General features: G+C 42.1%; 1 protein-coding gene across 3 annotated transcripts in view; it reads right to left on the bottom strand.

Annotated features, from left to right (window-relative positions):
• Positions 1-27,437, bottom strand: part of ZNF507 (zinc finger protein 507) — a 47,105-nt gene that overhangs the window by 19,450 nt on the left and 218 nt on the right. Inside the window, exons 1-6 of one of the 3 annotated variants that reach the window (XM_029925692.1) lie at positions 27,283-27,383; positions 26,280-26,373; positions 24,750-24,871; positions 18,034-20,165; positions 16,539-16,656; positions 12,581-12,695 (exon numbers count right to left, since the gene is read on the bottom strand). In XM_029925692.1, coding sequence (XP_029781552.1) covers positions 12,581-12,695; positions 16,539-16,656; positions 18,034-20,163 — 2,363 coding nt within the window. In that variant the 5' untranslated portion in view covers positions 20,164-20,165; positions 24,750-24,871; positions 26,280-26,373; positions 27,283-27,383. Of the gene's footprint in view, positions 1-12,580; positions 12,696-16,538; positions 16,657-18,033; positions 20,166-24,749; positions 24,872-26,279; positions 26,374-27,282; positions 27,384-27,437 lie in introns of those variants that run through there. The other 2 variants (XM_029925691.1, XM_029925693.1) reach the window with 2 other exon arrangements.

Here is a 27,437-nt window from a genome sequence, read left to right as displayed (position 1 = left end):
TGAGTGACGCTGAGCATCGTTTCATGTGCCTGTGGGCCATCTGGATGTCCTCTTTGGAGAAGTGTCTGTTCATGTCTTCTGCCCATTTCTTCACTGGGTTGTTTTCAGGTGTGGAGTTTGGTGAGTTCCTTGTAGATTTTGGATACTAGCCCTTTATCTGATACATCATTTGCAACTATCTTTTCCCATTCTGTCGGATGCCTATTAGTTTTCTTGATTGTTTCCTTTGCAGTGCAGAAGCTTTTTATCTTGATGAGATCCCAATAGTTCATTTTTGCTTTCATTTCTCTTGCCTTTGGGGATGTGTCAAGTAGGAAATTGCTGCGGTTGAGGTCAAGGAGGTTGTTTCCTACTTTCTCCTCGAGGGTTTTGATGGTTTCCTATCGCACATTCAGGTCCTTCAGCCATTTGGCGTTTATTTTTGTGTATGGTGTAAGAAAGTGGTCTAGTTTCATTCTTCTGCATGTTGCTGTCCAGCTCTCCCAGCACCACCTGCTAAAGAGGCTGTCTTTTTTCCATCGGATACTTTTTCCTGCTTTGTCAAAGATTAATTGGCCGTACATTTGTGGGCCCGGTTCTGGGTTCTCTATTCTATTCCATTGGTCTATGTGTCTGTTTTTGTGCCAAAGCTGTGTACTTCTATATACACAAATGTGTGAGTGGATTTACACACACAGGAAACAGGAAATGAATACAACATACAGGGACAAAACTTTAACTGCTATGGAGGAACAAAGGACGTGATTTGAACAAATGAATAAAGTCCATACCTTGTTTGTATTAAGCTGTTAATTCTTTCTAAATTAATCTAGATTAACATGATCCCAACACAAATAAGAGAATATTTATTATTTTTAAAGTTTATTTCGGAGCGTGCACATATAAGTGGGGGAGGGGTGGAGAGAAAGAAAGAGAGAGAGACAGAGAGAGACAGAGAGAATCCCAAGCAGGCTTCACACTGTTAGGGCAGAGTCTGATGCAGGGCTTGATCTCACGAACTGTGAGATCATGACCTGAGCTGAAATTAAGAGCCAGACACTTAACCAACTGAGCCACCCATGCACCCTCAAGAATTATTTTTAGAGGAAACTAGGTAGGCTGATTCTGAAGTTCATATGTGCTACCCAATTAAAACAACAAATAAAAAAATGACCTACCTACAAAATGCACACATTTAGCTTCATTTCCTTACTATGATTTCTCTCATAGAATGTAGTTCAATTTGTACATACAATTGAAAAAAATGTTTGTGTGTGTGAAACCCATCGTATAAAAGGAGTAGAACAAGGCGTATATATGGAATTTTAAAAAATACCATATACAGACCTGCCTGAGAATGTTACATCTTAAGAGCTCTTTGTGTGGTCCTCCAAGATCTCATCTTCCTCCTCAAAACAAGCATCATGTTTCTGAATTTCATAGTGTAGGTTTGCTTGCTTAGTTTTACCTACATGTTTTCCTAAATCATCGTGTATTTGTAGGTTTTTGAGCATATAAAGAGAATCATATTGATGCATTCTTGCGTGACTTACTTTATCTTAGCTAAGTGTTTCTGAGAGTCACCCATGTTGACAGGTGCAGCTCAGTCACCTCCCAGGTATCTGACTCCCTGCTGGGTGAGCTGTACACTTAAACACTGACACGACATGGTAATTAACTTCACTGGGAGACTCGTACAGGCTCTCTAGTTCGCTGTGCTGTCTGAAATGGGAGACCCCTGTGTCTTACTCAACTGGTGAGCCAACACTGTTTTTATTTTAAAAATTTTCCTGATTATATCAGCTATATTTATCTTTTAATCTTATTTTATTTTAGAGAAAGAGAGCATGAGCAGGGGAGACAGAAGGAGAGAATTTCAGGCAGGCCTCACACTCAGTGCAGAGCCCAACAAAGGGCTTGATCCTACGACTCTGGGATCTTGACCTGAGATGAAATCAAGAGTTGGATGCTCAACTGAGTCACCTAGACACCCCATAGTCTTTATTTCTCTCTCTTTTTTAAACATTTATTTTGAGAGAGAGAATCTCAAGCAGGCTCCATACTGGGGATAGAGCCCAATCTGGGGCTCAATCTCATGAAGATTGTGACCTGAGCCGAGACCAAGGGTCAGAGGCTTAACCAACTGAGCCACCCAGGCACCCCTATAATCTATATTTCTTAAACAAAGATGGAATTTATAGGCAAGTACATATCAAATTCTAAAAAGTTATTTGGAAAATTCCCAGTCTTTTAAAATGTATGTATGTAGATCTGAAGCAAAAGTGGAATCATATTAAAGAATTTCAATCGTATTTTTGACAGTGCTCCTTAAGTATTTTCTCAAGATAAAAGTTATGTATTTTCAATGGGGGCATGATGTTGCATCCTGTGAAAGGATCACAATTTAATCACTGTACTATTAAGAATTAGAACATTAAAAAAAAGTAGAAAGTTTTGGAGCTTTCTAACATTTTGAACAATCTACATGCATCACTGACAATTCTGTAGGATAAAGTCTATTTTCCTCCATCGGAATCTTTAAAGGGAGAAGAAGAAACAAACGCTCACAGTTAAGACAGAGAACATTACCAATACATCTTTGAAACTCCCTGCTTCCCTTAACTGCCTCCTCTTCCTCTCCCAGAGGTAAGAACATTTCTGAACTGTTGAATACAGCCATTTTTAAGGCTTTGAACTGTCAGCATTTACTACTCCAGGTAGAAATGAAGAATGATAAAGTAAGTACATTTAAATTAATAATGGATATTTATATAAGTAGTGAATCATGTATTCCAGAAGTAAATGCTAAAATAATTTTTAGATAGTTAGAATATTTTTAGAATAGGACAAGTCCACTTTAAAGAGTTTGAGAACAGCTAAAATTTATAATTATTCACTATCAGAAATGCTCTTTTCCTTTTTTTAATGTTTATTTATTTTTGAGAGAAAGAGAGAGAGAGAGAGAGAGAGAGAGAGAGAGAGAAAGAGAGAAAGGGAGGGAGGAGTTGGGGCAGAGAGAGGAAGACACAGAATCCAAAGCAGGTTCCCACCTCTGAGCTGTCAGCGCAGAGCCTGATGCTGGGCTTGAATTCGCAAACCAAGAGATCATGACCGAATCTGAAGTACTGAGCCACCCAGATACCCCAGAAATGCTCTTTCCCAATGGAGTGATCTAGCAGCTCACCTATAGTCTATCACTTTCATTATTCCCTATGCAAACAATGCATACAGACGAAGCCTTTTTGCTTTCCTGCTCTATCTAGCCTTTTCAAATTGCTCTCTCCCATCCTTTTGGACAGGAACTTACTTCTAGAAATTTTGCTGACTTGGTTACTCGGTCTCTTTTAATACGAAGAACTCCTTAAAATCTTTTCTAAGAGAGGAAGATAAAGAAAGCAAGAGCAGTATGCGAACAACTGAGCCTAACTCGAGGAGTACCAAACCTAGCTTGATTGAAAGGTTATTCTGAAGGGACAATTGCAACGGAAATTATTCACTAAAAGATCTAACTGTGAAAAAAGTGGGGAAAAACTGACAAGGTTAATTACTTATTAAAATGATTTTCAATTGACTAGAGGATAAGAGATACTACAGGAGAACCTCAACTCATGTAAAGGTGGCTTCTATGTATTTCTGCTTTCGTTTTCAGAGTTTCCTTTAGCTAAAGCTTTATTCTCTTTCCAGTCCCTCTGCACTTTCCCTATACAATTCTCTGGAGCGAACCAAATGCTCTCAGTTTAAAAATTGAGAGTGAACCATTATTGTGCCATCACCTTGTTTTAGTCAGGACTATACACTTACGTTTTGAAATTGTTTACTTATTGCCTATCTTCTTTCATGAAGGAATGTTAACTTAAAAAGATGAAGCTGCTAGTTATTTCATCATAAAAAATAATGGGTTTATTCGGGAATAACAGAGAATTGCAATCTGGAGCAAGAGTTTGGGAAAACCACTGACAAGTGTTCCGAACACAGGATAGGACTGCTCTTTCACAGAGGAAAGCAGGAGGGGCAGGAGGGCTGTTGTAAACAGAAAATCCACTGGGATAAACCGGGGGCTGGCAGCACAGTGCTTCTCACTGGCTGAGTGACGGCCGTCTCTCCCTGGCTGGGCTGCCGGGGGCCTGAGGTGATGGTAAGAGGTAAGCTTTCTTTCTCCGGCTGGGACAGGAAAGCAGTAGCCACCTGCAAGCTCCTCCTCTTCCTGCTGGGCTGTGCAACTCACAGTGAGCGGTGGGCAGGAGCTCCCCTGGCTGAACCTCCAACTGAATTCTGGTCAGGTTTCCTTTTTACTAATCTTTATAGTATATATGCCGTGAGTCAGAAAATGAACAGGTAACCCTACACCAACCTGATCAAAATACATGCGATGTAGTACCTAGAAACAGCATAAAAAATGTTTTGAAACAGAGGGCTATGTCTAACACATCATTTCTAACCACGTTACCAGCAGACCATCAACATCCCTATTTCCAAATACCCTGTACACTGGGCAAAAAAAAAAAAAAAAAAAAAAAAAAGAGTTAAAACCCCAAAGTAAACAAAACCCAACCCCAGTGTAGTGCTATAAGAACAGCAGCAGCACATTTACAGAGCATCTCCTGTCACAATTTTGTTTTAAAAAAAAATTTTTTTTAATGTTTATTTTTGAGAGAGAGAGATTGAGAGCGAGGGTGCAAGCAGGGGGGAGGGGCAGAGAGAGAGGGAGACACAGATCCGAAGCAGGCTCCAGGCTCTGAGCTGTCAGCACAGATCCGACGTGGGATTTGAACCCACGAACTGTGAGATCATGACCTGAGCCAAAGTTGGACCCTCTACTGACTGAGCCACCCAGGTGCCCGTGTTTTGCTTTTTTAATGAAACTGCCAGACGCTCCGACGACAATCCCATTTGGTACTTCCATTATTCAGATCTATCAAAGCAAAGTACGGATGTGACGTGAGGAAACAAATGAATGTCCTAACAGATCAACTGCTAGTTTCCCAGTGTAGACTCTACCTAAGGCCGGACAGAAGCTTTGGAATGCCAGAAGGAACACTATTCCTCTGTCAACCAGTAAAGTCCCATCCATATCTCCATGAAAAATGAGAATTCTTCCCAATGCAAGAAAAATTATTTTGGCAACCAAAAAAAAGCCAATTGAAAGGTGTGCGATATTATGATTTATCACAAGAAATACATATTTAGTTTTTGTCTCCATTCCTAGCACAGAGCTCCAAAAACCCTTCGTAGTTCCCTAAGTGGGGAGAGCAAAGGATGTGTTGTGGGATCTTTTGAACCCCTCTGGGTAACCTAAGGATGGGGGCTGGTTGCTAGAGGAACCAATCACAGGATCAGAGGGTTCGAAATTTCACTCTCACCTTCCAGGGGAGGTGAGGGGCTGGAGATGTAATCAATCACGACTATGTAATGAAGCCTCCATAAAAACCCAAAGGATGTTCAGAGAGCTTCTGGGTTGGTGACCATCTGAAAGTGCTGAGAGAGTGGTGCCCCAGAAAGGGCATGGCAGTCCTGCCCCTCCAGGGCCTTGCCCTATGAACCTCTCATCTGGCTGCTCCTTTGTATCCTTTACAATATCCTTCATAATGCACTGATGAACAGAAGTACACTGGTTTCCTGGGTTTTGTGAGCTGGTCTAGAAAAATTCTGCTTTATGGTCAGTTGGTTTAGAGCACAGGTGGCAACCTGGAAGTGGGGACAGTCTTGTGGAACTGAGCCCTTAACCACTGGGATCCGATGCTGGCTCTAGGTAGTTTTAGAATAGGATTAAATTTGAAGGACCCCCAGTCGCTGTCTGCTGAGAACTGAGTTAACTGCTAGATGGTGTAGAAAAAAAAAACACACATCAGAAAGCCCAATGCTTCTCAAACAAAGAAACAAACAAACCAACAAACAAGAAACCCAATGCTTTTCACAATATGGCTTGAAAACAAAAATCCTACGGGGCGCCTGGGTGGCTTAGTCAGTTAAGCGTTCAACTTCGGCTCAGGTCATGATCTCACGGTCTGTGGGTTCGAGCCCCGCGTTGGGTTCTGTGCTGACAGCTCAGAGCCTGGAGCCTGCTTCAGATTCTGTGTCTCCCTCTCTCTGCCCCTCCCCCATTCATGCTGTCTCTCTCTGTCTCAAAAATAAACTAAAAAAAAGAAACAAAACACCGCCCCCCCCCAAAACCACAAAACAATATCTAAGACGGAATATTTCTATAGGCTTTCTCCTCTTGCTCACGGGTCAGTTACTTTAGTCCCAGAACCCCATAAAAATAGGAACGTGGCTCAAACACCCTCTTCCCCTGGCCTGGGACCTTACTCCAGGTCTGATTCAGTCAGGAACGACGACCGTGCGGGATTAGGTAGAAGAAAGCAGAACCTGGATGTTCTGGAAGATGTGAGGTGACCTGACGAGGACTGGACTACGCATAAAAAGATTTCAATAAAGATTCTGCAGTAGGGGTTGTCTTAAACATTTAATTTGTTGCCTCTGCTTTCAAAGGAATAAATAACTGCGGTTCAGAGAAATGGCCACTTGGGATGTTGTTTAGAATACAAGAAATCTTTGTGCCACTGTGAAAAACAACCTCCTCTGGTTCATCCCTTCAAAACAAAACATTTTGTTTTCCTCCAAATTACACTATCAGTTTAACTGTTTCCTTAAAATAAATTCAAGCTCTTCAAAGACTTGAGTTTTCCCCTAAGCCAAAAAAAAAAAAAAAAAAATAACTGAAATTCAACATGCCTCCAGATTGAGAAAGACAGGCAGCATCACCCAGCAGCCTGGTGAGGGAGCTTTCAATCTTCAGTCTTTCCTGCAACGGCCCAGATCCTCTGGAACAGAGAGGAGCCGTGCCCACAGGGGCCTCCCTCAGCTCCCGATCCGAGAAAGCCCGAGCTCAGCAGCACCTCTGTACTGTCCCATGCCACTACACTGCGGGCGGTGTGGCACGCAGCGGCAGCAGGCCTCACGGAGAGCTCTTTCTGGAACACCAGAGCCCCACAGCCTGTAGAGGCAAGGGTTCAAACCCTGGCTCTGCCATTTGGGAGACCTGGGGAAAGCAGACCCATCTACCCAGGCCCTCTTTTCACATCTATGAAGTTGGGAGAGTAATATTCCTAATTTCGGGGCTATTGTAAGGATTAAGTGAGCTGACACAAATCGAGTCCTTGGCAAACTGTCTGGCCCATGAAAGATGTCTAAAAAATGCTAATGGCTCTTATTATTTCTAATATTTTTATATTAGACAAAGACTAGACTTTATTTAATGATTGACCACACTGAGCAGCAACCTCTGTGATTACAAAATGTCATTCCCATTGCTTAAAACTTTTCTGGATTAAAAAAATATTTTTTCTTTTAGTTTTTGTGCTATGTTAGAGAATTAGGCTTGTTTACACATAAGCACACAGTATTTTTGACCCAGCTGATGTACAGCCCTAAAATCAGAATCCTTACTGTATAACCACACATTTTTACTTCTAATCATGTGCCTTACACGACTATTTCAAAGATATCAACAGCAGTTTCAGAGTATAAAGACACAAGAAAAAGATTCATAAATTTGACTAAATATTTGAATTTCTATTTGTCAAAAACATCACTGAGAGAGTTCTCCTAAACCACAGTTTAGAAGATCCATGCAATATATGTAATAGACAAGGAACTTGTATTCAGGACACAGACTGTTGCAAATCAGTAAGAAAAAGACAGACAACCCAATAAGGAAATGGGCAATCATATACAAACAAGCAAAAAGATACTCCACCTCATAAATTGTCAGGGAAATGCACATCAGAACCACAACAACATCCCTCTACACACCTACCAGAACAATCAAAATTAAAGACTGACAATACAAAGTGTGGTGAGAGTATGAGCTGGTACAGTCATCATAAATGGGCATAACCATTGTGGGTAACTGTTGAGAACTATCTACCAGAGCTGAATATACATGCATGCCCCATTACCCCGGTATTCCACTCCTGGGCGTAAACCCAATGAAATAGACTCATTTCATATACGCACCAAAAAACTAGTAGAGTGAGTGAATTGCCATTCCACAATGGAATACTATATGGCAAAGAAAAGACTGTGTTGTACCACGTTAAATTACACACAGTGATGGTGAGTAAAAAAAAAGCCTGAAATGAAAGAATATGCATCGGGTGCCGTGCTGGCTCAGCTGGAAGAACATGTGACTGAATCTCAGGGTTGTGAGTTCTAGCCCCACGCTGTGTATGCAGCTTACTTAAAGAAATAAAAGACTATGTACTGCATGATTTCATTTCTGCTAAGTAAAAACAAGGCAAAACTAATTTGTGATGTGAGAAGTCAAGATGGTTGGGGGTGGAGGGGAACGGAAGCTAGTGCCTGGAGGCTGCGGGAAGACAGTGCTCACGGGCTGGCAATGGCTTATTCGTGGTCTGAGTAGTTAAAAGGAAGAATGAGTGTGACCCACTTGCCAAGCTGATCTCTTCTAATTCAGGCAATTTTCAGGACATATATTCCTTAAATTATGAAGTATTAAAAATTTTAAAGAGAGAGAAAGACTTAAGAGATTTGTCAAATGAAGGCAACGTTTGGACCTTGCTCCTGATATGAACAAACTAACTCTAAAAGTACATTAAAATTTTTTAAATGTTTTTATTTATTTTTGAGAGAGAGAGAGAGAAAGAGAAGGAGGGAGGGAGGGAGGGAACGAGTGGGGGAGAGGCGGAGAGTGAGGGAGACACAGAATCCAAAGCAGGATCCAGGTTCTGAGCTGTCAGTGCAGAGCCCCATGTGGGGTTCACAAAGTTGGGCACCTAACTGACTGAGTCACCCAGGTGCCCCTAAAAGTGTATTTTTGAAACATTGAGGGAAATATTGGGTATTTTTGGCCTAGGTACTAAAACAGGACTCATAAGAAATTCAACATACCCACTACCCACAGGTAGTTTTTCTACTTAAGGAAGAAAAGGGATAGTAACACCATTATACATTTGTTTTCAAAGTACAATAAAGTTACAGAAGCAGAGCATTTCCTAGGTAAGACAAATGGAAGTATACAGGTAATATCAGTGACCATTTCCTGAACACCTAATACATGCCAGGTCTGTACCACGTGCTTTAAGCCAAAGCCCGTTTCCTCCTTTGTCATGCTGTCGCACCTCCCTCCCATCATGCCACGGGGGAGTTTCAGCACAGAAGTCCCAATACAACTGTGTTTCTAAGGGAAGATCGTTCAATGTCATATAGTCAGAAGGAAACTTGGTAACCTGAGGAGAACGTTTTGTCATCCCACCTTCCATCTCCAGCCACAAGAGTGATTCTGGGGGATGTAAACCAGGAGGAATTCTAGAACTGCAATACTACACTAAACTGAGGACAATCTAATATTTGAAAATCCTGAAAGGAACCTTTTAGTAAACGTGGGGCCAATGTCCTAAACATCAGGTATAACTATAATTGGTATGCGGTTTACACACAATGTTCCTTAGTAAAGCACTGAAAAATAAAGTTTGCTGCATTTGGTGAGACTGGGGTGGAATGATGCCTTTTTCATCTTTCCCTGTCCTCACACGAGAATAGAAAATAGCTCTCCTTCTTCTGTAATGAGGACAGAGTTTCTGAGATGACCATACAACTGCATGAGCAGCAGGAGAAAACCAGCCCCTTTAACGCACCAGGAAATATGCCAGGTGCTTAATACACATAACCTCATTCAGTCCCCACAAAGCTGCAGGAGCTAGGCAGTATTCTCCCCAGTTTCGTGTGGGAAAGGGGGTGTAGCCTGGAATGACACCCACAAGGTCACCCAGTTGGGCGGAGGAGATCCGTGGCCCAGGCCTGAGACTGTAGAGCAGAAGTGCTACACGGGACACTAGGTTGCCTCCAAGGCAGGCAACACAGCATGGGGACCTCCGTGTGACAGCACCTCTACCTGGGGAGAGCATCTCTTTGGAAAATAAAAAAGCTATGCCTGTCCGTCCAGGAACAAGGTTATGCTCCACTTTTCAAAATCAGAGGTCAATAGCATTTTTGGGAAGGAGGGGTGGTGCCGGACACTGAATCAGCGGGAGGGGGCAAGGACAGAAGCCAGGCCCAATGAGCATCAGATGGCCACCCCTTACTGGGTGCTTAGTTTGTGCCAGTGTATCACATACGCTCTTTAGTTTAGTCTGCACATCTGTCCTCTAAAGCAGGTGCCTTAATTATCCTCATTTCAGAAAAGACAAGACCAAGCATAGAAGGGTGAAATTGTTTGCTCAAGGTAACAAACGCTGTAAGTCAGAGAGTGTAAGTCAGATTCGATCCCAGGACCATGTGTCCCTGGAACTAGGGCGCTTGTACATAAAAATGTGGCGCCCAGGTCACACAACAGGCTCCGTGAAGGACTGGAATGGCAACATGACAAGTGAAGGCTCGAGCAAAGAATAGTTATAAATATTGCAGAAAATCTATTACAAAGCAGGCACATCCAAACACACAACACACCTGTTCTGCCCTGTGCAAAGTCGACAAGTTGTGTGACAAGGCACCCTGACTCTAAGAAGTTCACCACTGCTCCTGGTGGTATGTTTCTTAACAAAAAGTAGGTAATCAGAAATGTGTAGGGTATGGATTCTGAGAAAATAAGCCCAAACTCTGACCGGTGAGTACACCAGGCAGCAAAAGTGAATGAATCATACATGTAATAAGCCAGAAAAACTACTGTGATAACTTAGATCAAATTAGATCTCAAGAATGCTATGCTTACTAGCTTAGCTTGAGGCAAGCAGTTTATGCCCAGGAACAGAAAGTCCTAGAAGCATAGTGGAATAGAGTGTGTTAACTCACAGTGCTCTGCAGACTGCAAATCCTATGTGGATTTAAAGTATTTAAAGAAAAGAGTCACAAGATTTGACAGTTGGAAAATAAGACCTATGAGAAAAAGCTGGTTATGTTTACAGGGAAGGGGGATGTATGACATTTCTTCTAAGACATAAACACACAGGCCAAACCCAGTGATGAAGTGTAGCGTGTGTAAACCTGGAAATGAACACACTGAGACTTCTCTGTTCTAAGAGGAGAAGGGTTCTCGTAGTGGACTGCCCACTGGCAGGGAGATTTTAGGACAATTACAACCAATCCTAGGAGTCTGTGAATATTTTAGGAACATAAGAAAACATAAACCCCAGGACACAAAAACTATCAAGATAAATCTTTAAGCTATAAGACTAATCTACTCAGGTAGAGGTGAACTCTCCTCTATAGACTCGGAATCAATCATTAACCTCTTTCCTAAATTTATCCTAAACGTATTCTTAAGAGTTTACTTGTTTATTGTTCGTCTACAGGCTGTGTGACAGAGGGACGCTATCCCTTCTATCATGACCACAGTCTGAGAGCCTAGCACAGCTCCTGGAACATAATTATCTGCTCAATAAATTTTTCTCAATGAATGAGAATGAAGAGTCTAATTCTAATTTTATTCTTGCCTGGATCACATGAATTTGGCAATGTATGTCATTAAATTTAAAAATAAAGATACCCAAAATATAAAGGCAAAGCTATCTCCTATCAGATGAACTAGCGGCCCCTATTTTCATCATGTTCTCCTAAATACTTCCTAGTGCAAATCACAAATGACACATGCCAAATACCATCTATCACTCCCGGAGCCATCAGTCTTTGCAAATGGACGTACTGTCTGAAGAATGATTATGAACAAGTCTGCTGCTTAGCAAATTAGGCACATGTTATATATTGAAAATCATATATATAGAGAGATGCACACTTATAGAGTCAAATAATGGCATTTTCAGGCACAGTCTGTCAGGTTTTCATTTAGCTACTAACACTGTGACCCCTGCCTGCGACTTGTGTCATACCTACATAATGGCTGGGGAGACAAGTAAAAATGTGAAATAGGTTTTGATAAGCAGAACAGTTCAAGCCATGGCCCAGCACAGTCGGCCATGGTGACTGTGTCAGCTTTGAGGAGGAACCTGACACTCCATTATGGCTGCAGGTGCAACAGACTGCGCTGTGGACAAACTTCCGCAGAAATCTGCACTGTCACCGTCCATAAACAACACGCAGCTCATTCTCAAGAGGCAAAGTTTACTCAAGAAATGATTTCTACTTTTCTTTTCGATCACTTGACAAGGCCTGTATTTTCTGAAAATACGTGTTAGATTTGGCTTTTGTGAAAAATCAAGTAACAAAATTATATTAAATGATAGCTTAATTTTCAGAGAGTCTTTCATAGGGACTTTTAAGTTTTAAGTATCTTTTGCTGAAATATTAAGTACTCAAATCACCAAATTACCATGCTCTGATTATTTAGACCCAAATGAAACTGACAACATAAAATTGACAGAAGTAGACGTCTTCCTTTATTTTAACTTGACAAAATGCCTATTGTCTAAGACGCAAGTTTAAAGTTCATGTTCCTTAACAAACACTCTTGAAATCTGTGAGTTTCTTTGTGCATAATCTGTTTACAGAAGTGTTATGAATCTGTAATTATTTCCACTTTTTTCTTTACTAGAACATAGAATATGATAGAATATGATAGAATGGGATACTTTAGAATATAAGATACTCTAACACAAACATCAGAACTACGACCGACGGTCGCACTTACCTGTACGGCTTGTCAGAGCTGTGGACCCGCCGGTGGTTCCGGACCCCGACGTACGTTGTACTTGTGTACTCGCACACATCACATCTGTACTGTTTCTGTACTGAAGACTTAGTCCCTAGGCAAAGGATTGGAGAGCTTTAGTGACATACTTTGATTAGATACAAATGATGTCATTTCCACTGTGAATGAATATTTACAGCACATTGTATTAACATTTCCAAGAAGGCTTTCTGGTTGTTTAATAAAGCTAACAAGTTTGAACATGGCTTCCAGGTTCTCCTGCAACTGGACTATCAACAGATACAAAATGAACATCATCTAACCTGCAAACATAGATACATTGGGTTGGTTTCTGCATGACCTTGTACAAAATGCTACAAAATATAATAAGCTTGATGCCAGCTGCCCTGACTGTGTAGCAGCTGAATTAACCAGAGATATACTGTTAATTTGAAAAGTGTTAGTCTAACTGATCTCGAATAAACTGTCTTAAGGAAACACTGATTTGCCAACAAGCTGTGATTTAATACCATAATACAATACTACACAGTATGGCTACATAGCAAACATAAAAAACTCAATATAAAAAGCCTAGAGCTTGGGGCATCTGGATGGCTCAGTCTGTTAAGCCACCAACTCTAGATGTTGGCTCAGGTCATGATCTCATGGTTCGTGGGATTGAGCCCTGTCAGGCTCAGCGTGGAGTGTGGAACCTGCTTGGGATTCTCTCTCTCCCCCTCTTTGTCTGGCCCTATCCCACTTGCACTCTCTCTCTCTAAATAAATAAATAAAAGCCTAAAGCTTTTTCACCCTGTGGATTTCCTTTGTTTATAAAAATGTCAGCTATCAGTGCAACAATGAAAGGAAAAACATCTGCAAATTATTAAGTGCCATATAATGAAGTATATGCCTAAGCAAACTGACACGTTACAAGGACAAATGTTACCACTAACGTGAATCTGCAGCTCACTGAAATTCGGAATATATGGATCAGATGGAAAATAGGCCAGGTCACCACACTTACTCTGCAACAACAGGGCTGGGTAATTTACATCAGGGTAAGCCTGGGGCGATATGAGCTGAATGACTTGATCTTGTAAAACTGTTCCTAAATATATTCAACATTTTCTTTACTCTTCTGCAAGCACAAAGCCTGTAGGCCATTCACAGGCCGATGGTTTTATATTCAGAAACAAAGCCAACACGGAAACCTGAAGAACAAGGCAGAGTAGCAAGGAAGCTTAAGGAGAACACCAGTGCACAGTGCAGAAACGTAAAGTTGGTGGCACAAGGGAAACCCACACTGAAACTTTAACAAAACAAAGAAAATCCTTAAGTTAAATTTAAGCTTTCTAAAATTGAATTTCTCTTTCGCCTATAACTACTTTTGCCAGGCAGAACAAAATGTCCTAATTTCCTGGTACAAGTCTACAACATTAATATATACTCTACTCATAATTATAATGTAAGTATCACTCTTAATTGCTAGGTTAAAAACTTGGACTTGATTATAAGTGGCATCGTTCCCAATGCAGTTTTTTTAAAACCCTGAAAAAAAATGAAGTGTGAAATATTGGATAATGGTTTCGTGTGAGAAATATTACAGATCAATGACAACTAATAAAAATGACAGATGGAAAAACTTAATATAGCACAGAATGAGAGCCTGCGCTACTTCAAGCAACTGTTTCCAACAGAAAGGAATATACGATTTAAAGTTCAACAGTTTGGGCTTCATCCTTGCTCCTCTACCTAGTACCGGGATGACTGTGGGCAAAGCAATGCACCTCCTGAGGACTCAGTTTTCTCATCTACGAAATGGAAGTTCTAGAATTCCCCAGCATGGTTTATTGATGTAAGCCTAGGAGAACTCTAGTCTTCCTTCACCGCGGCCTGTATGTCACCTGCATATCTGTGTCAGGCCTCTGACCTGTCCCTTGCTGTAGACTCCCTGGAGGTAGGGATCTGTGCCTTTTGTTTAAACGGAATCCCCAGGGCTTCATGAACTGTATGTCTGCAATAAAGAATGATTGATTAAATTTCCTGAAGAACACCATATATATGAATGCGTGGTCCTTGGCTCCAGCAGGGCACGTGTGGGGTCTGCCAAGATGCCTGTCATATGGTTGGTCCTCCTCCTGGGCTGGGCTCCTCGTAGGCAGTGAACCTTCACTGCACTCCCGCATCTAGCCTGGTACCCAGCTCGGGAAGGGCGCTCCATGCCTTTTGGCAGAACGAATGTCTGAAGTACTATTCTATCGGGTCTCTGAGCCAAAAACATGTCCCAAGTCACCTGTGCCGTCATAAGGGGCAGAGGCTGGGGACCCTTGAGGCATACTTCCCCTGACTTGTCCAGTAAGCTTACTAAATGGCTAAAAAAATCTATAGCAAAACATGCTGACCTACTTTGTGAGCTAAACACTTGTTTTTTGGCTCGATAACCGGATTTCAAAGTTCTAACACCGAATACGTGAAGTATCGGTGTACGTGTAAGTGTGCAGGAGGGCTCAGCCACCTGAACTGTTGTGCTCCTATGACAGAGGAAAGCGAATGAAGTGAGGAAGAAACAGACGTCGCAAGCCATTTAAAATCCACACATGCAACCACAAGAAACAGCAGGACGCACCAAAAAAAGATGCTGTAAAATGGAGTATGGTGGACAGATGCTGGCGCTGTAAAGCTCAAACTGGTTACTTTAATTTTGAGCTGACATTTTAATCTTTTTGACTAAAATTGTGAGTTTTAATTTGTTAACCCATTTGGACAGTTTTATAAATTACTGCTTTTGAAGACGGTGCTAGGAAAGACATATTCCGCCATGACTACTAACCGCAGGTGGTGCCGCTGAGTAGTATTTACTTTATTCCTTCATTAGGGATTTATGATCCAATGACATCAAATGTTTTACTGTCTCCTTTAAAGGGGATATGGAAACATAATGAATTAAAATAAAAGGAGGCATTTAGGGCTATTTTGTACAAAGGAAACAAAACTGTTTTAGCTCAGCCATCTACTGCAGAAACAGATGCTATGTCATAAACTCCTTTTGTTTTGGATAGTTTTACAGGGATGACATCTGTTTGACAAGGGAATTTTGGTGCTACAGTGGGGTCAAAATCAGTTCTTTCAGAAACATTCTTGAATCAGTTATGCTTTCTGGGGTATAATTTAATGAAACATTATGGTAAAACATTTTCCTCTGCAGTTGTTTCTAACTTTAATTCTTAGGAAATCTAAAAAGGAAAGTCACCCCAATATGTTTTATTTCCCATAATCGCTATGTACCGCACTGGAGACATTGAAAGTATATCAACTGAAGAGAGCTGATGCAAGGCAGCACAGCTTATTACACTTTATCCCTCATTCTCCGGATGTGGCATCCGCTTTTTCATGGGACTCTAATTAAATCTTTTGATTCTAATATTCCTATTAGCAGAAGCTCAGCTGACTGGTACCTAACTAGTACATAAAAAGACCTTGTGTTTTTTTGCCCTTTCCCCCCATCCCCCTTAAATAATGCAGATGAAATCCGGCAGTCATACTTGGATAAGAATAAGATCACAGCAGGAAGCCTCACTGAAAGTCTGAGGTGGGGGCCTGCCATCTGCAAAAGCTGCTCTATTCTCAGTGGGTCAACTGAGTGGAGAGCGGGGAGGGCTTGCCTTCCGCACTGCAGCCTCCCTGGCCGCTGGTATGTCACCCACAGGTTTATGACGTACTTGGCTCTTACTGGGCAGCATATATTTTGACGTATTATCTACTTACACAGCTGAGTGAGTACTTACTAATGTGGCATTTCATTTAGTGCTCAGAATTACCTCAGGACCACAGGTAAGAGTCATTCACATCCACAGAATAAAAATAGAGAACATTTGCAGCTTCAGCCCTGAAGATAACCCACATGACAACTAAGGGCTTTTTAAAAAACAATGTGCTAGTCCAAAAAATGCACAGATACCTTCTTGAACACATTTTCCATCAGCTGTGTCACTGGAAATTCTTGACTCATTAGAAGCTGCTACTGACAAGGTGTCTGGAAGACTGTGTTGCTCTCTCTCATGGTTCCTCAGCTGACTCTAAAAGATTGAGAAATAGTCACAGGTAATTTCAATAAATATACTTGCACCGTTACTAAGAAGACTGTTGAAGCAGTTCATTGCTTGCATGGCCTGGTACCTACAACACATTACGGATATTTTGAAATCAAATGGGCTAAAAGGTTATCTGACTTATTTGACAGTATATGGAAAGAAATACACTAGAGAAATCACAATCTCCTCAAAAAGGAAGTTCGTTTATGCATTCTCCAAAAGAAAGCCCCCACTATCTTCAGAGGGGTTTCTGCCTGGCACGTCGTGCTGACGGAACTGCTGGCTGGGGAGGAGGAGAGGGCAGAGTGTTCAGAATGACCCAATGCTTTCATAAACATATATCCAACCCATAACTGCTGGACTCCTGCTAATTCTTGCCTTTCAATACAAACTAATGTGTCGATGGCTATCTTCTTCCTCCACCACCAGCCCCACAAATCCAGAGTGCAGGAACAAAAGGAACTCCCAGAACTTGCTTTTGCAGCCCATTTGGATGCACTGCTTGTCTAGCAGCCTGAGGCCACTTCAGAACTTCGTGAGGGTAGTCCAAGTAGGCAGTAACTCTAGACTCAAAGGCTGTTTCATCTCTGACACCTTTTTCCTACCAGCCAGGCCAACTCTGGGCAATGTGAGAAAGGTCTACATCCAGTTAGCCTCTTAGGACACTTTTTTTTGGCCCTCCAGACAGTCAACGGGCAACACTGGAGAAGAAAAGTTCTAAACTTTGGACCTAATGATTCAGTGAATCCTGTTTCCTTTAGGAAAACAGCATTTCATGCTGCTTGTTGGTTTTAAGGTAGTACATAAGATGAAAATCGAAATCCTTCAAGTACCCTAAACTGCCCATGAAACAACACACGTGGGTCTATTTCCACTTTACGCTCTTTCATGAAGTCCAACATGGCCTGTTTTTAGGCCACTGTTGACTGGTGTGTAGCTGAAGTCAATGACATGCATTTTGGGGACATGGAAAATGGAAGTTTTTTGCCCTGATGATGTAGGATTACATTTGTGTAAAACAACAGCCCTTCTACTGCACATTCTCCCATAATTACCCCGCAATGTAAAATCAGCACATTTAAAAATGATATAAATGTTAAAACACTAAAAGCAATAAACATAGACGCTGTTAAGGAGGCGGTAGATGGGGAAAACAATCCTACACCAGAAATTCTGATGACCTAGATTCCAGTCCCAATTCTAATACTAATGGGCTGGGATCCCCTGGGCAAATTACCAAACTTTCCTGGGCCTTGCCTCAGTTTCCTTATCTATAAAGTGAGATGGTTGGACTCTGCCACATTCCTTCCGTGCTCTAAAAAGTCTAAGGTTCTCCAGATGGTTTCAGGAACCAAGGCTTACCTTGTAGTGAAAAGACTCCTCGCACTGCTTGCACTGGTATGTTCTTGTTTTACAATGGTTGATCATGTGGTTCTCCAGATCTTTGCTGTCGTCAGCTCTGTGCTCACAGATAGGACACTGATAGGGCTGTCTCTGCCGATGGACTCGCAAGTGCTGCTTGATGTAGCCCTTGCTACCGCTTGCGTAGTGACACAGCCGGCAGCGGTAGGGCCGGGCGGCATTGGGGATGTACTCCACCACACTGCTGCCCGGTAAGCTCGTCTCACTGCTGGGTTGGCACTGGGCGTTGTCCTGCAACTCTTTCAAAATGTCATCGTCGGAAGCATTTTGGTCTGTCCTTTCCCTCAACTTTTCAATTACAGTCAGTAAGGACATGCTGATGCCTGTCTTAACTTGCCCGTCCGACAATTCCTGCCTACCCTCTGGGAGTGCTACCAACGTAGAGCTGCTTTGGTTGAAACTAGTTAGTCCATCTGAAGGGTTTTTAAGGGGCGACATCATTTTAGTATATGCTGCCAACGTACCATCCACTTGCCTTTGTCCGGTATCTGGATCTAAAAGGTTCACATTCCCGTAGTGCCCAAGGCTGGCCCGGGTCAGCTCTGCAGCTCTTGCAGGCATCGTGGCGAGGGCCTCTGCAGCCAGCGAGTGTAGGCGGAGAGACTCAGAGCTCGTCCTCCTTCGGCCTGGCGGGGCGTTCTCATCAGTAGCCAGACCTTTGTTTATTAACTCGCTGTCCTTCTTCTCTGGATTGCTCCAGCCTATGATCAGCCCCCCGATATTGACAGTACATTTATCAGCATGATAAACTTCATCTCTTTCTTCACTCCCCATCTGGGATTCCGTCGGGCTCAGGTTTTTTCCCTCTTCAATTTCAGCATTCATGAGGAAATGTTTCTGTGAAAGGGTTTCTTCAGCACTTGGCAAACGCTCCACGATCACGTTAACATGACCTTTTTTATTTGGGCTACTACTGATGATCTTCTGTGCGGATGAAAGCAGACTATCAGCAATCAGATTCTCCTCTACATCGGATATCACCTCCAACATTTCTTCCTCATTAGGGTCAAGGGTAACTGACTGAGTCAGATGAACTCCACCTTCTGCACTCTGTTCTAAAGGAGACGAAGAGGACAGTGGTTCTGAGCTGCAAATCTGCACTTGCACTGAAGGACCGTTGTGGATACTCAGTTCATTGTCTCCAATAGCAATTACTACTGCATCCACCCCACCAGGTTCAGCAGCCATTGAAGAGTCCAGCAATCCTAGGGGCTCGTTTTCATTTTCGAAGATCGGATAGGAGCAATCAACCTCCCCAGCGTGTTTCCAAGCATGTGTTTTCAACATTCTCTGCTGGCCACAGGTGTAACTACAAAACAAGCATCGATACATGCCGTACTGTTCATACGCATACCACTTCCTCTTACCCATTTCTGCCATGGATGAGTTTTGGGTGGTGTGAGTTTGTGGACTGTCCACACTCACTGGGACATCAGAAACGGTTTCATGATTTCTTTCTGTGGGCCTCTGACACAAAGAGCTGGAGGGGCTTACACACTGCTGGGATTTGGAGTGAGTGTGACTGTTGGCATCGTTTTCGTGGTCATTTACCACGTGAGCTTCAAGTTCCTCTTGGCTTTTAGATGTAATGTGGCACTCTGAGCACATTAATATCACTTCATTTTGCTGACCATGCTGCTTGATATGATCTTTTAACACAGAAAACGATGATGACAGAAACTTGCAAAGGCTACACTGGTAAGACATAGTCTTCCCATCGTTCTGGACAAGAGAGCCAGGGGTAAAATGTATCTGTGACATCTCAGCCCTTCTGATCTCTGTAGGTGACTGGGTTACTTTAGCTGGAATCTCACAAAGTTCTTGGGATTCAAGAGAGTGCGTTGCAGCACTTGAGCGTGAGCGTTTTTTCCCAATTAAAAGACATTTTTGTGACTTTTCATGTTCTACGATCTTGCTTAGCTTCTGGATAACATGGATCAATGGATCTGTTTTAACTTTTCTTTGTTCATCAATTTCCAATGATGAACTGATGACAGTTTCAGCAGTCAATATGGCTTCCTGTTCCCCAATATCTGGCACCAACATGGCAACACTGCTGCTTTCTTCCATATCTAGAAAGCATAATATACAACAGAAAGAAATACCAGGTTATAGGTATTGCAAGTATGTAATTATAGGAAATCTGAGCTAATCTTAGAGTTTAAGCTAATCTCAGTTACGTTCTAACCTGGGAGCTCCATATCAACATACCAGTATCCTGAGCAAAGACTTAAATTGCTTAGAACTTCTCGAGAGAATGTCATCCCCTATCGAGGCTGAGGATGATCTTTCCATCCATTTCTTTCTTGGAAATGACTTTAACAATATACATCTCCTTTTTCCTTCACTTTCTTTCCCCTCGACATCTCGCTGGACCCACTACCGCCCTGTTTTGTGCAATGCCAAAAATCAGGACTCCTTTTCCTTGACTGGAGGACACATGCATTCCCAGGGCATGTGGAACCATCTCAGGTTACCACAAAACCGACACATGACTGACACAGTTCTTGGGAGACAACTTCAAATGTAACTATAGTCTTATTATTAAAATCATAAATTTGTTTTTTTTCTCTCCAAATCTTTGGAATTATGAAGACAGTCTGGGAACCTCTTGTAAATGGCAGAGTGAATTTTGAGAAGTACGGTGCAAATGAAACTACATAAAAGCAATGATCCAGTTCCTTCTTTAACTTCCTTCAATTGATCTTCCTGAAGAGAAACCACAAACTACGTTGTGGTTTTTTCCTAGAGGCCATATTAGTGGTCAACTATTACTCATGTAAGAATATATGTATTTTCACTTTCCTGAAAGGAAGAGGGGCATCAAAGAAGGGAAAAAACCTGATATTCTCGTTGTGTTTCAGGTCTAAATATTCAGAATCCTTAAAAGGGGCTCTCTGTAAGTTCCAGCAATGCATTATAGCCAAGGAAGTCATAAAACAAAAAATACTCACAATATCTTTCCGCCTAAATCTTGAATCCTCTATTTCCTGGCAGTACTTTCATTTCAAACATTTCCTTTGGCTCAAAGTGAGATTAATTTGTTGACTTGGATCACATTTTTCAGTTTAGGCTTTTTTCCAGCAACAAGTTTGTTTTTCCACATTTTAGGTGCATTCTGGAGTCTTACTCACAACATTCAATAAATGCCAGCAAAATTTTTAGTGGCACCAGCTACAGACCAAAGACCATACTATTCTTAAACCTCAACCACAGGCTCTGAATTCTTATTTTAGGAGGTGAATCATGGCTTCCCTCCCCCCAGGTGGTTGAATCAACATGGCAGGGCCCTGCAGCCTCTGCCAAGATCACACCGCACTCCTGCTAGACCCTCCCAGCACTCTGACCAGCTGCAGTGCCAGTCCTTCCATAGCTACTCTTGGCAGCAGTTACAGCTTTTCCTCTTATTTTCTGCTCTTTCTGGCACACAAACTTTCTATATCTAGGTCCACATCAGGCAAAGATGCAAACATTTTACTCTCGGCTTCAGTAGTACTACTTCCCTCCTTCTTGATACTCTGTCCCATGTGATCCGCTTTCTCTTCTTTTCCATGTCCGACTGCACTTGGGTGTCTGAACGCACCCAAGAGCCATTACAACAACGACCACTACCCCAGCTCCCACAGACCAGTGGCCCTTTAGCCCCTCTCTTCCCTAAACCACCTGAGGGCATTACCTCTCAAAAGACTGTGTGGTTCCTATCCATCTTTCTCAAGTAGGAAATCTCTACACTCAATCTTAAATCACTAAAGAGGGACCAGTGCTGGGATGACTTGTTTCTTTGGGAAAATCTTTTGTGATGTCTTAAGTCACCTTATTGCCTAAGAATTCCCATTTGTAGGCCAAGGGGAGCTGTGGCTGTTACGGTGACTACTGATTTCGCTTTAGGGCCACTCACTCAAGGCTTTATTTCTTTTAGTTCAATTGCTAAATGGGAATTAGTTAAATCACTGTTAACACCAGACAGCCTTGAACATTTAGTTTCTTGCACAAGATCTGGTGGTCTACTGGAGATCTAAGGTCTCCTTCTCCATGAAATACGACATCTACGTGGGCTGACTGACAGTCTGCAGGTTAACGAGTGAATGTTTGCTCAGCAGACTTTGCGTACCCACAGGGTTACAAGGATGACTCCCGTTATCCCTCTTCTACTTAATGACAGAATAGGAGAGAGTGCAGTGCGAGTTGCTCCCTGTGGCTAAGTCAGCGTGTACCTTAAAAAGAAAAGGGAATGAAGAGAAGGAGGAGTTCAAGTTATCTCAAGAAAAAGACTAATACAAAAGAAACTGACAAAACATTCCGGTTTTAAGAGCTGTGTCTGCTCAGGCATTAAGAGCTAATGGAAATTTGCAGCAGATGCTCCAATTTTCCCTGAACATTTATGTAAGTATCTCATTTTAGAGGCTGCATACATTTGGGGATAAGTACAGAAATGGCAGCTATAAAACAGATATGACAACATAAAATACATCGAGAAACACCTGAAAAACCAGTTTGGATCCACATGGCAGAATCGATGTACGAGTTAAATCTCATTAAAACAAAAGTCTCTCTTAGAAAAGGTTAAGCAATTCATAATAAAGTATGCATAGGGAGGAAGTCAGGCTGACCTTAAGACCAACTCTTTAAATTTTCAGAAAAATTTCACTTAGGCCACCAATGTGCATATATATATGGGATCCTACGTCAAGTGAAGTAAAATTTATTTGGGAAAAAAAAAGAGCGATGAAAATAATGAGTACAAACACAATTGCAGTGGCTCAATAATGATGACAACACAGATGATGATCATCTGCGTACTATCGATGGCCTTCATGAGATCAATACAAATGCACAGGCAGAGGGTAGGTGGAGAGGGTAGGGATAAAGCAAGAATAGCAAGTTTTGTAATTAAAGTTGAGTGATAAGTATTTAGGAGTTCCTTACGCTCTTCTCTCTACTAGTGTAAATGTTTACAACTTTTCGTAATAAAAAGTTACAGAAAAAATGGTTATGTGTTAGGGTGCCTGGGTGGCTCAGTCAGTTAAGCATCTGACTTGGGCTCAGGTTGTGATTTCATAGCTCATGAGTTCAAGCATCGGGCTCAGTGCTGACAGCTCAGAGCCTGGAGCCTGCTTTGGATTCTGTGACTCTGTCCCTCTCTCTCTGCTCCTCCCCTGCTTGTGCTCGGTCTCTCTCTCGAAAACAGATAAACATTAAAAAAAAAATGGTTATGTGCATGGCAGTAACCAAAATACAGTATGGAAACAAATTTAAAGTCACAGTACTAACGGTTTAAAACTGAATTGAATGGGGGCACCTGGGTGGCTCAGTCGGTTAAGCGTCCAGCTTCGGCTCAGGTCATGATCTCACAGTTTGTGGGTTTGAGCCCCGCATCGGGCTCTGTGCTGACGGCTAGCTCAGAGCCTGGAGCCTGCTTCAGATTCTGTGTCTCCCTCTCTCCCTGACCCTCCCCTGCTCGCACTGCCTCTCTCTATCTCTCAAAAATAAATTAAAAAACATTAAAAAAAAACTGAATTGAATGGATAGGACAAACATATTTAGAAGTTAAAAAGAAGTAACAGCTTTTATAGAAGTAACAACAGTACACAAGGCAAAACAGTCAGAAGGCAACAGTTGATGACCAAATACTAAGAAACTGAAGAGCTAGTTTTGGTCCAGGAAGGTAAGTCACGGATTTTAAAGAGGTAAGACGTATACTGTACTCAAAAGACGGCTGTGCCAGATGCCAATCAAGTTTCCCTCTGGCTCACTGCCTCCTCCTCTCCACTCTGCTCTCTGCCCCAGGAGGTATGCCGTCAGTAGGCTCCTATGTCCTCTGGTTTCTGGCTGCGTTGTGCCAACAGGGAACCACGAGAGGAGATCAGAAGGAGGCAGCACAATGAAATCAGGATAGTCATGTCCCCAATTCCCTCCCTCTAGGCCAGCTCGCACTGACCATGTTTCTCAATGGAAGACGATTTGCGTCAGGCAGGGGGGCTCTAGAAAACTCTCCTGGATCTGACACCTGTCTTCCTTCTGATGCTGCCAGCTCCAGATACCACACCGTCCCTGTGGTTTGCCTATACAAGTCCAGCACCTTTATTATGAGGATCTTTGTAAATACCTCCTCCTTGAATTATCCTAATTAGAATGCATCATTTTCTCTTTTGGAATTCTGTTAACACAAGGGTAAGACTGACAAGGAAAATAGCCATGTTTTCCTAGGTGAGGATAAACCTTCTATCTAGCAGTTAGTGAAAAGATCAACAGGGCTGAACAGGAAGGTTTACAGAAAGAGTAAAGACTAGAGGTATCACCAAAGTAGGAGGTTTCTTACTTGGAATCTTTGGACAGAACCACATTAGACAAAATGTATCAAACCATTACAAATAAATAAATGTAAGTTGTATCCAAAATCACAAAAGTGCTATCATCTTTTTCCCTGAGTCTCAAATCTTTCCTAGATAATAGGACAGGTTTCTCTGGCCATCTGAAAGTAGAACCCTCCTATGAAACCTTTCAGAAGCCGAAATGATGTAAAGTGAAGAAGGAGTTATCATTTATTTATATGGAAACAACACCAAAAGTAACCTCTCTTATGCTTTTCTGATATTTTAGAACACATCTTGCTCTGGCGTGCACACAGTAAGATGAGATAAAGCACAGATGCTCACAGACACAGTTCAAAGCTCCGGCGATCAGTGCGGAGATTCCGAGTACGGTTCCTGCGCAGCAAAGGAGCTTGGTGGGGCCACACTTGCCGCCTGGGTTATGTGCTGCCTCTATTAATGGCTTGCTACAAAACAAACACGGAAAACTATTTTTGCCTTCTGTGTAAAAGGGAAATCTTCGGATTTCTTTTGGTATGGCAAGCAAGTACTACTGTAGGTCTTTCATAAAAGCAAAGTGCCAGGGGCTACCAGGGTGGCTCAGCTGGTTGAGCATCTGACTCTTAACTTTGGCTCAGGTCATGCATGATCCCAGGGTCGTGGGATAGGGCCCTGTGTCAGGCTCCATGCTGAACATGGAGCTTGTTTAAGATTCTCTCTCTCTCTTCCCTGCTCCCCCTCTCATGCTCTCTCTCAAAAAAAAAAAAAAAAAAAAAAAAAGGCACAAAATGGCAGGAAGCAAACTGTCAAAAAGTGGCAAAGACCTGTATTCCAAAGGCAAAAACTTATAATAAATGTCTTTCCCAAGAAAAGAACTAAATTATTTCCATTGTCTTTATTTCCTTATAATTTACTACTAGGTTTCTTTGTCTATCCAATTAGTTCTTTTCAGTTATAGAGTATGGTTATCATAAGTAAAATCAAGTTGAACAGTTTATGTGGGTCTGAGTAGGGATGGAGAAAGGCTGTAATTTTCTGTGCATGTGCAAAGGCAGTTCAACAATATAAAGAACCTTTCCTTTCAGTCTAAGAATTTGTTCTTTCCCAACTAGACAAAGATATAAGTTTCATGTCCCTGAATTGTAAAGTGTCTACAAAGAAATCACCTTGAGATTGCCTATACATTATAGATTTATCTTACTAATGTCAGCTAGGATTCATTTGAATTAAAATCTCCGCTTAATGGGATTAACTGCCACTAAGAAAAAAATAGTATAAATATCACAAGTACATGAATTTTACAATCTAAAATTTCTTACCTGGCATCTAGCCTGGGAGAATATTCTAATTTGGCAGCTAATTTGGCAGACCATGAACAGATAAACCCTAACTAACATTAACCAATATTAAGATTTAACATTTATTGAGCACCTCTAATGTGCCAAGCACAGTGCTGGAGGCTACACAAATTAGTAAGAAAATCCGTGCCCTTGAAGTACAAGGGGGAGGGGGTGTGGACAGTGCCTACGTATACTTTGTGTATTATTTATGTAATTTCTGGTAATACTAGCCTCTTTTTCGCATGTGGGGAATGTGAGGATCACAGACATAAAAGCAATAACTGGTTTCAGAACTGGAATCCAGGCCTTACTGATTCTAAATCCCCTTTCTTAATACACCAATTTCTTTCTTACATCTCAGCGCAAACAAATACGCATAATCATTACTGAAAAGAATAACAGCCCCTTACAGCTCAACTATATCAAACATATTATTCTGTTTGACCTTTATAAACTCTTTGGAAGAGGCCAGGTGGGTGTTACACAATTTTACAAATAAGGAAACACTCAAGTGTGGTTTCAGGGACTTACTTACCCAAGGTTACATGGCTGTTAAGTGGCAGAACCAACGTCTTTCAAATCAATTTCTGAAATTAACACAGTCCCTTGGACCAATCTTCAGAATTCAGCTGTGGCCAAGAATGAAAGTACATACTATCAAACATTTCTTTCTTGGTGAAACAAAGTAACGATTTCTTTTGGCAGTGAAAAATTTCCCAATATTCTATGACAAAAAGACATTCAGCAGAATGTTCATGCAACCCAATCGTGTTGCACATTTACATAATTTATCTAGCAAGCAGACTTAACCACTTTGTGCAAGTTAGAAAAAATTGCTCTGGAAACTTCTCCCAATAATTGCATTATTTTGTTTTAGCTAAGAATTTATTTAACTGACTCAGAACACTACTGGTTCCACGGATACCACTTTCTAATGAATAAGGAATAATACAACTGCATATCTCTATTCTAATCCTAACCAAAAATCCCATCTAAAGGATGATTCTGCAAGCACAGCGGGCATGGAAAGATAGGCCCCGGGAAACTGACCTATATATCTCCTAACGCAGTTTCCTGCCCTGCTGGTACATTTCCGTGCTGTTTCCTATGCTAGCTAGGATGAATCTCAAAGATCAAATAATGCCTATTCGTTTCCCCTAGAATGCGGCGACCTTATCGATGCTGGCCACGTAAATAGTTCGTCCCCAGGGCAGAAAGTACGTCTCTGGTCCTCCCTTGGAGTTAATTTTAAACGAGTTGGTGAGGTAAAGGCGTGAAGGGCGAGGCTTTCCCTTTCAATCAATAACGCAACCCAAACACGGAGTCAAAGCAGAGGACTGCAGAAAGTCCCGAGCTCGAGCAGGTGATAAATTCAGTAACTGCCGGATTTAAAAGAGATGCAGCCCGCCGCGGTGACTCGAAGCATCGCCTACGGGTCGGGGTGACGGCCTCCGCCTGATTAATTACCCAAGCCTTCCGCACAAACCATCCCCTCCGGGGGCCTGCAGGTCTTAGGAGTGGGAGCCCTTCCCACTGACCTCAGTGATCGCCGGGGGCCCGGCTCACCGACGACGTTCGGGAGAGGGCAGAAAGCGAGGGGTTTTGTACTAGCTTTCCCCACACCACGGGCTGGGGCGACCGGGGGCCGAGACAGGGAACCAGCAGAGGCGGCGAGGGCACCGGGGTGGGCTCC

This window comes from Suricata suricatta, chromosome 16 (genome assembly GCF_006229205.1).
Source record: "Suricata suricatta isolate VVHF042 chromosome 16, meerkat_22Aug2017_6uvM2_HiC, whole genome shotgun sequence".
Classification (NCBI taxonomy): Eukaryota; Metazoa; Chordata; class Mammalia; order Carnivora; family Herpestidae; genus Suricata; species Suricata suricatta.
This window is presented reverse-complemented; position numbering and strand designations above follow the sequence as displayed.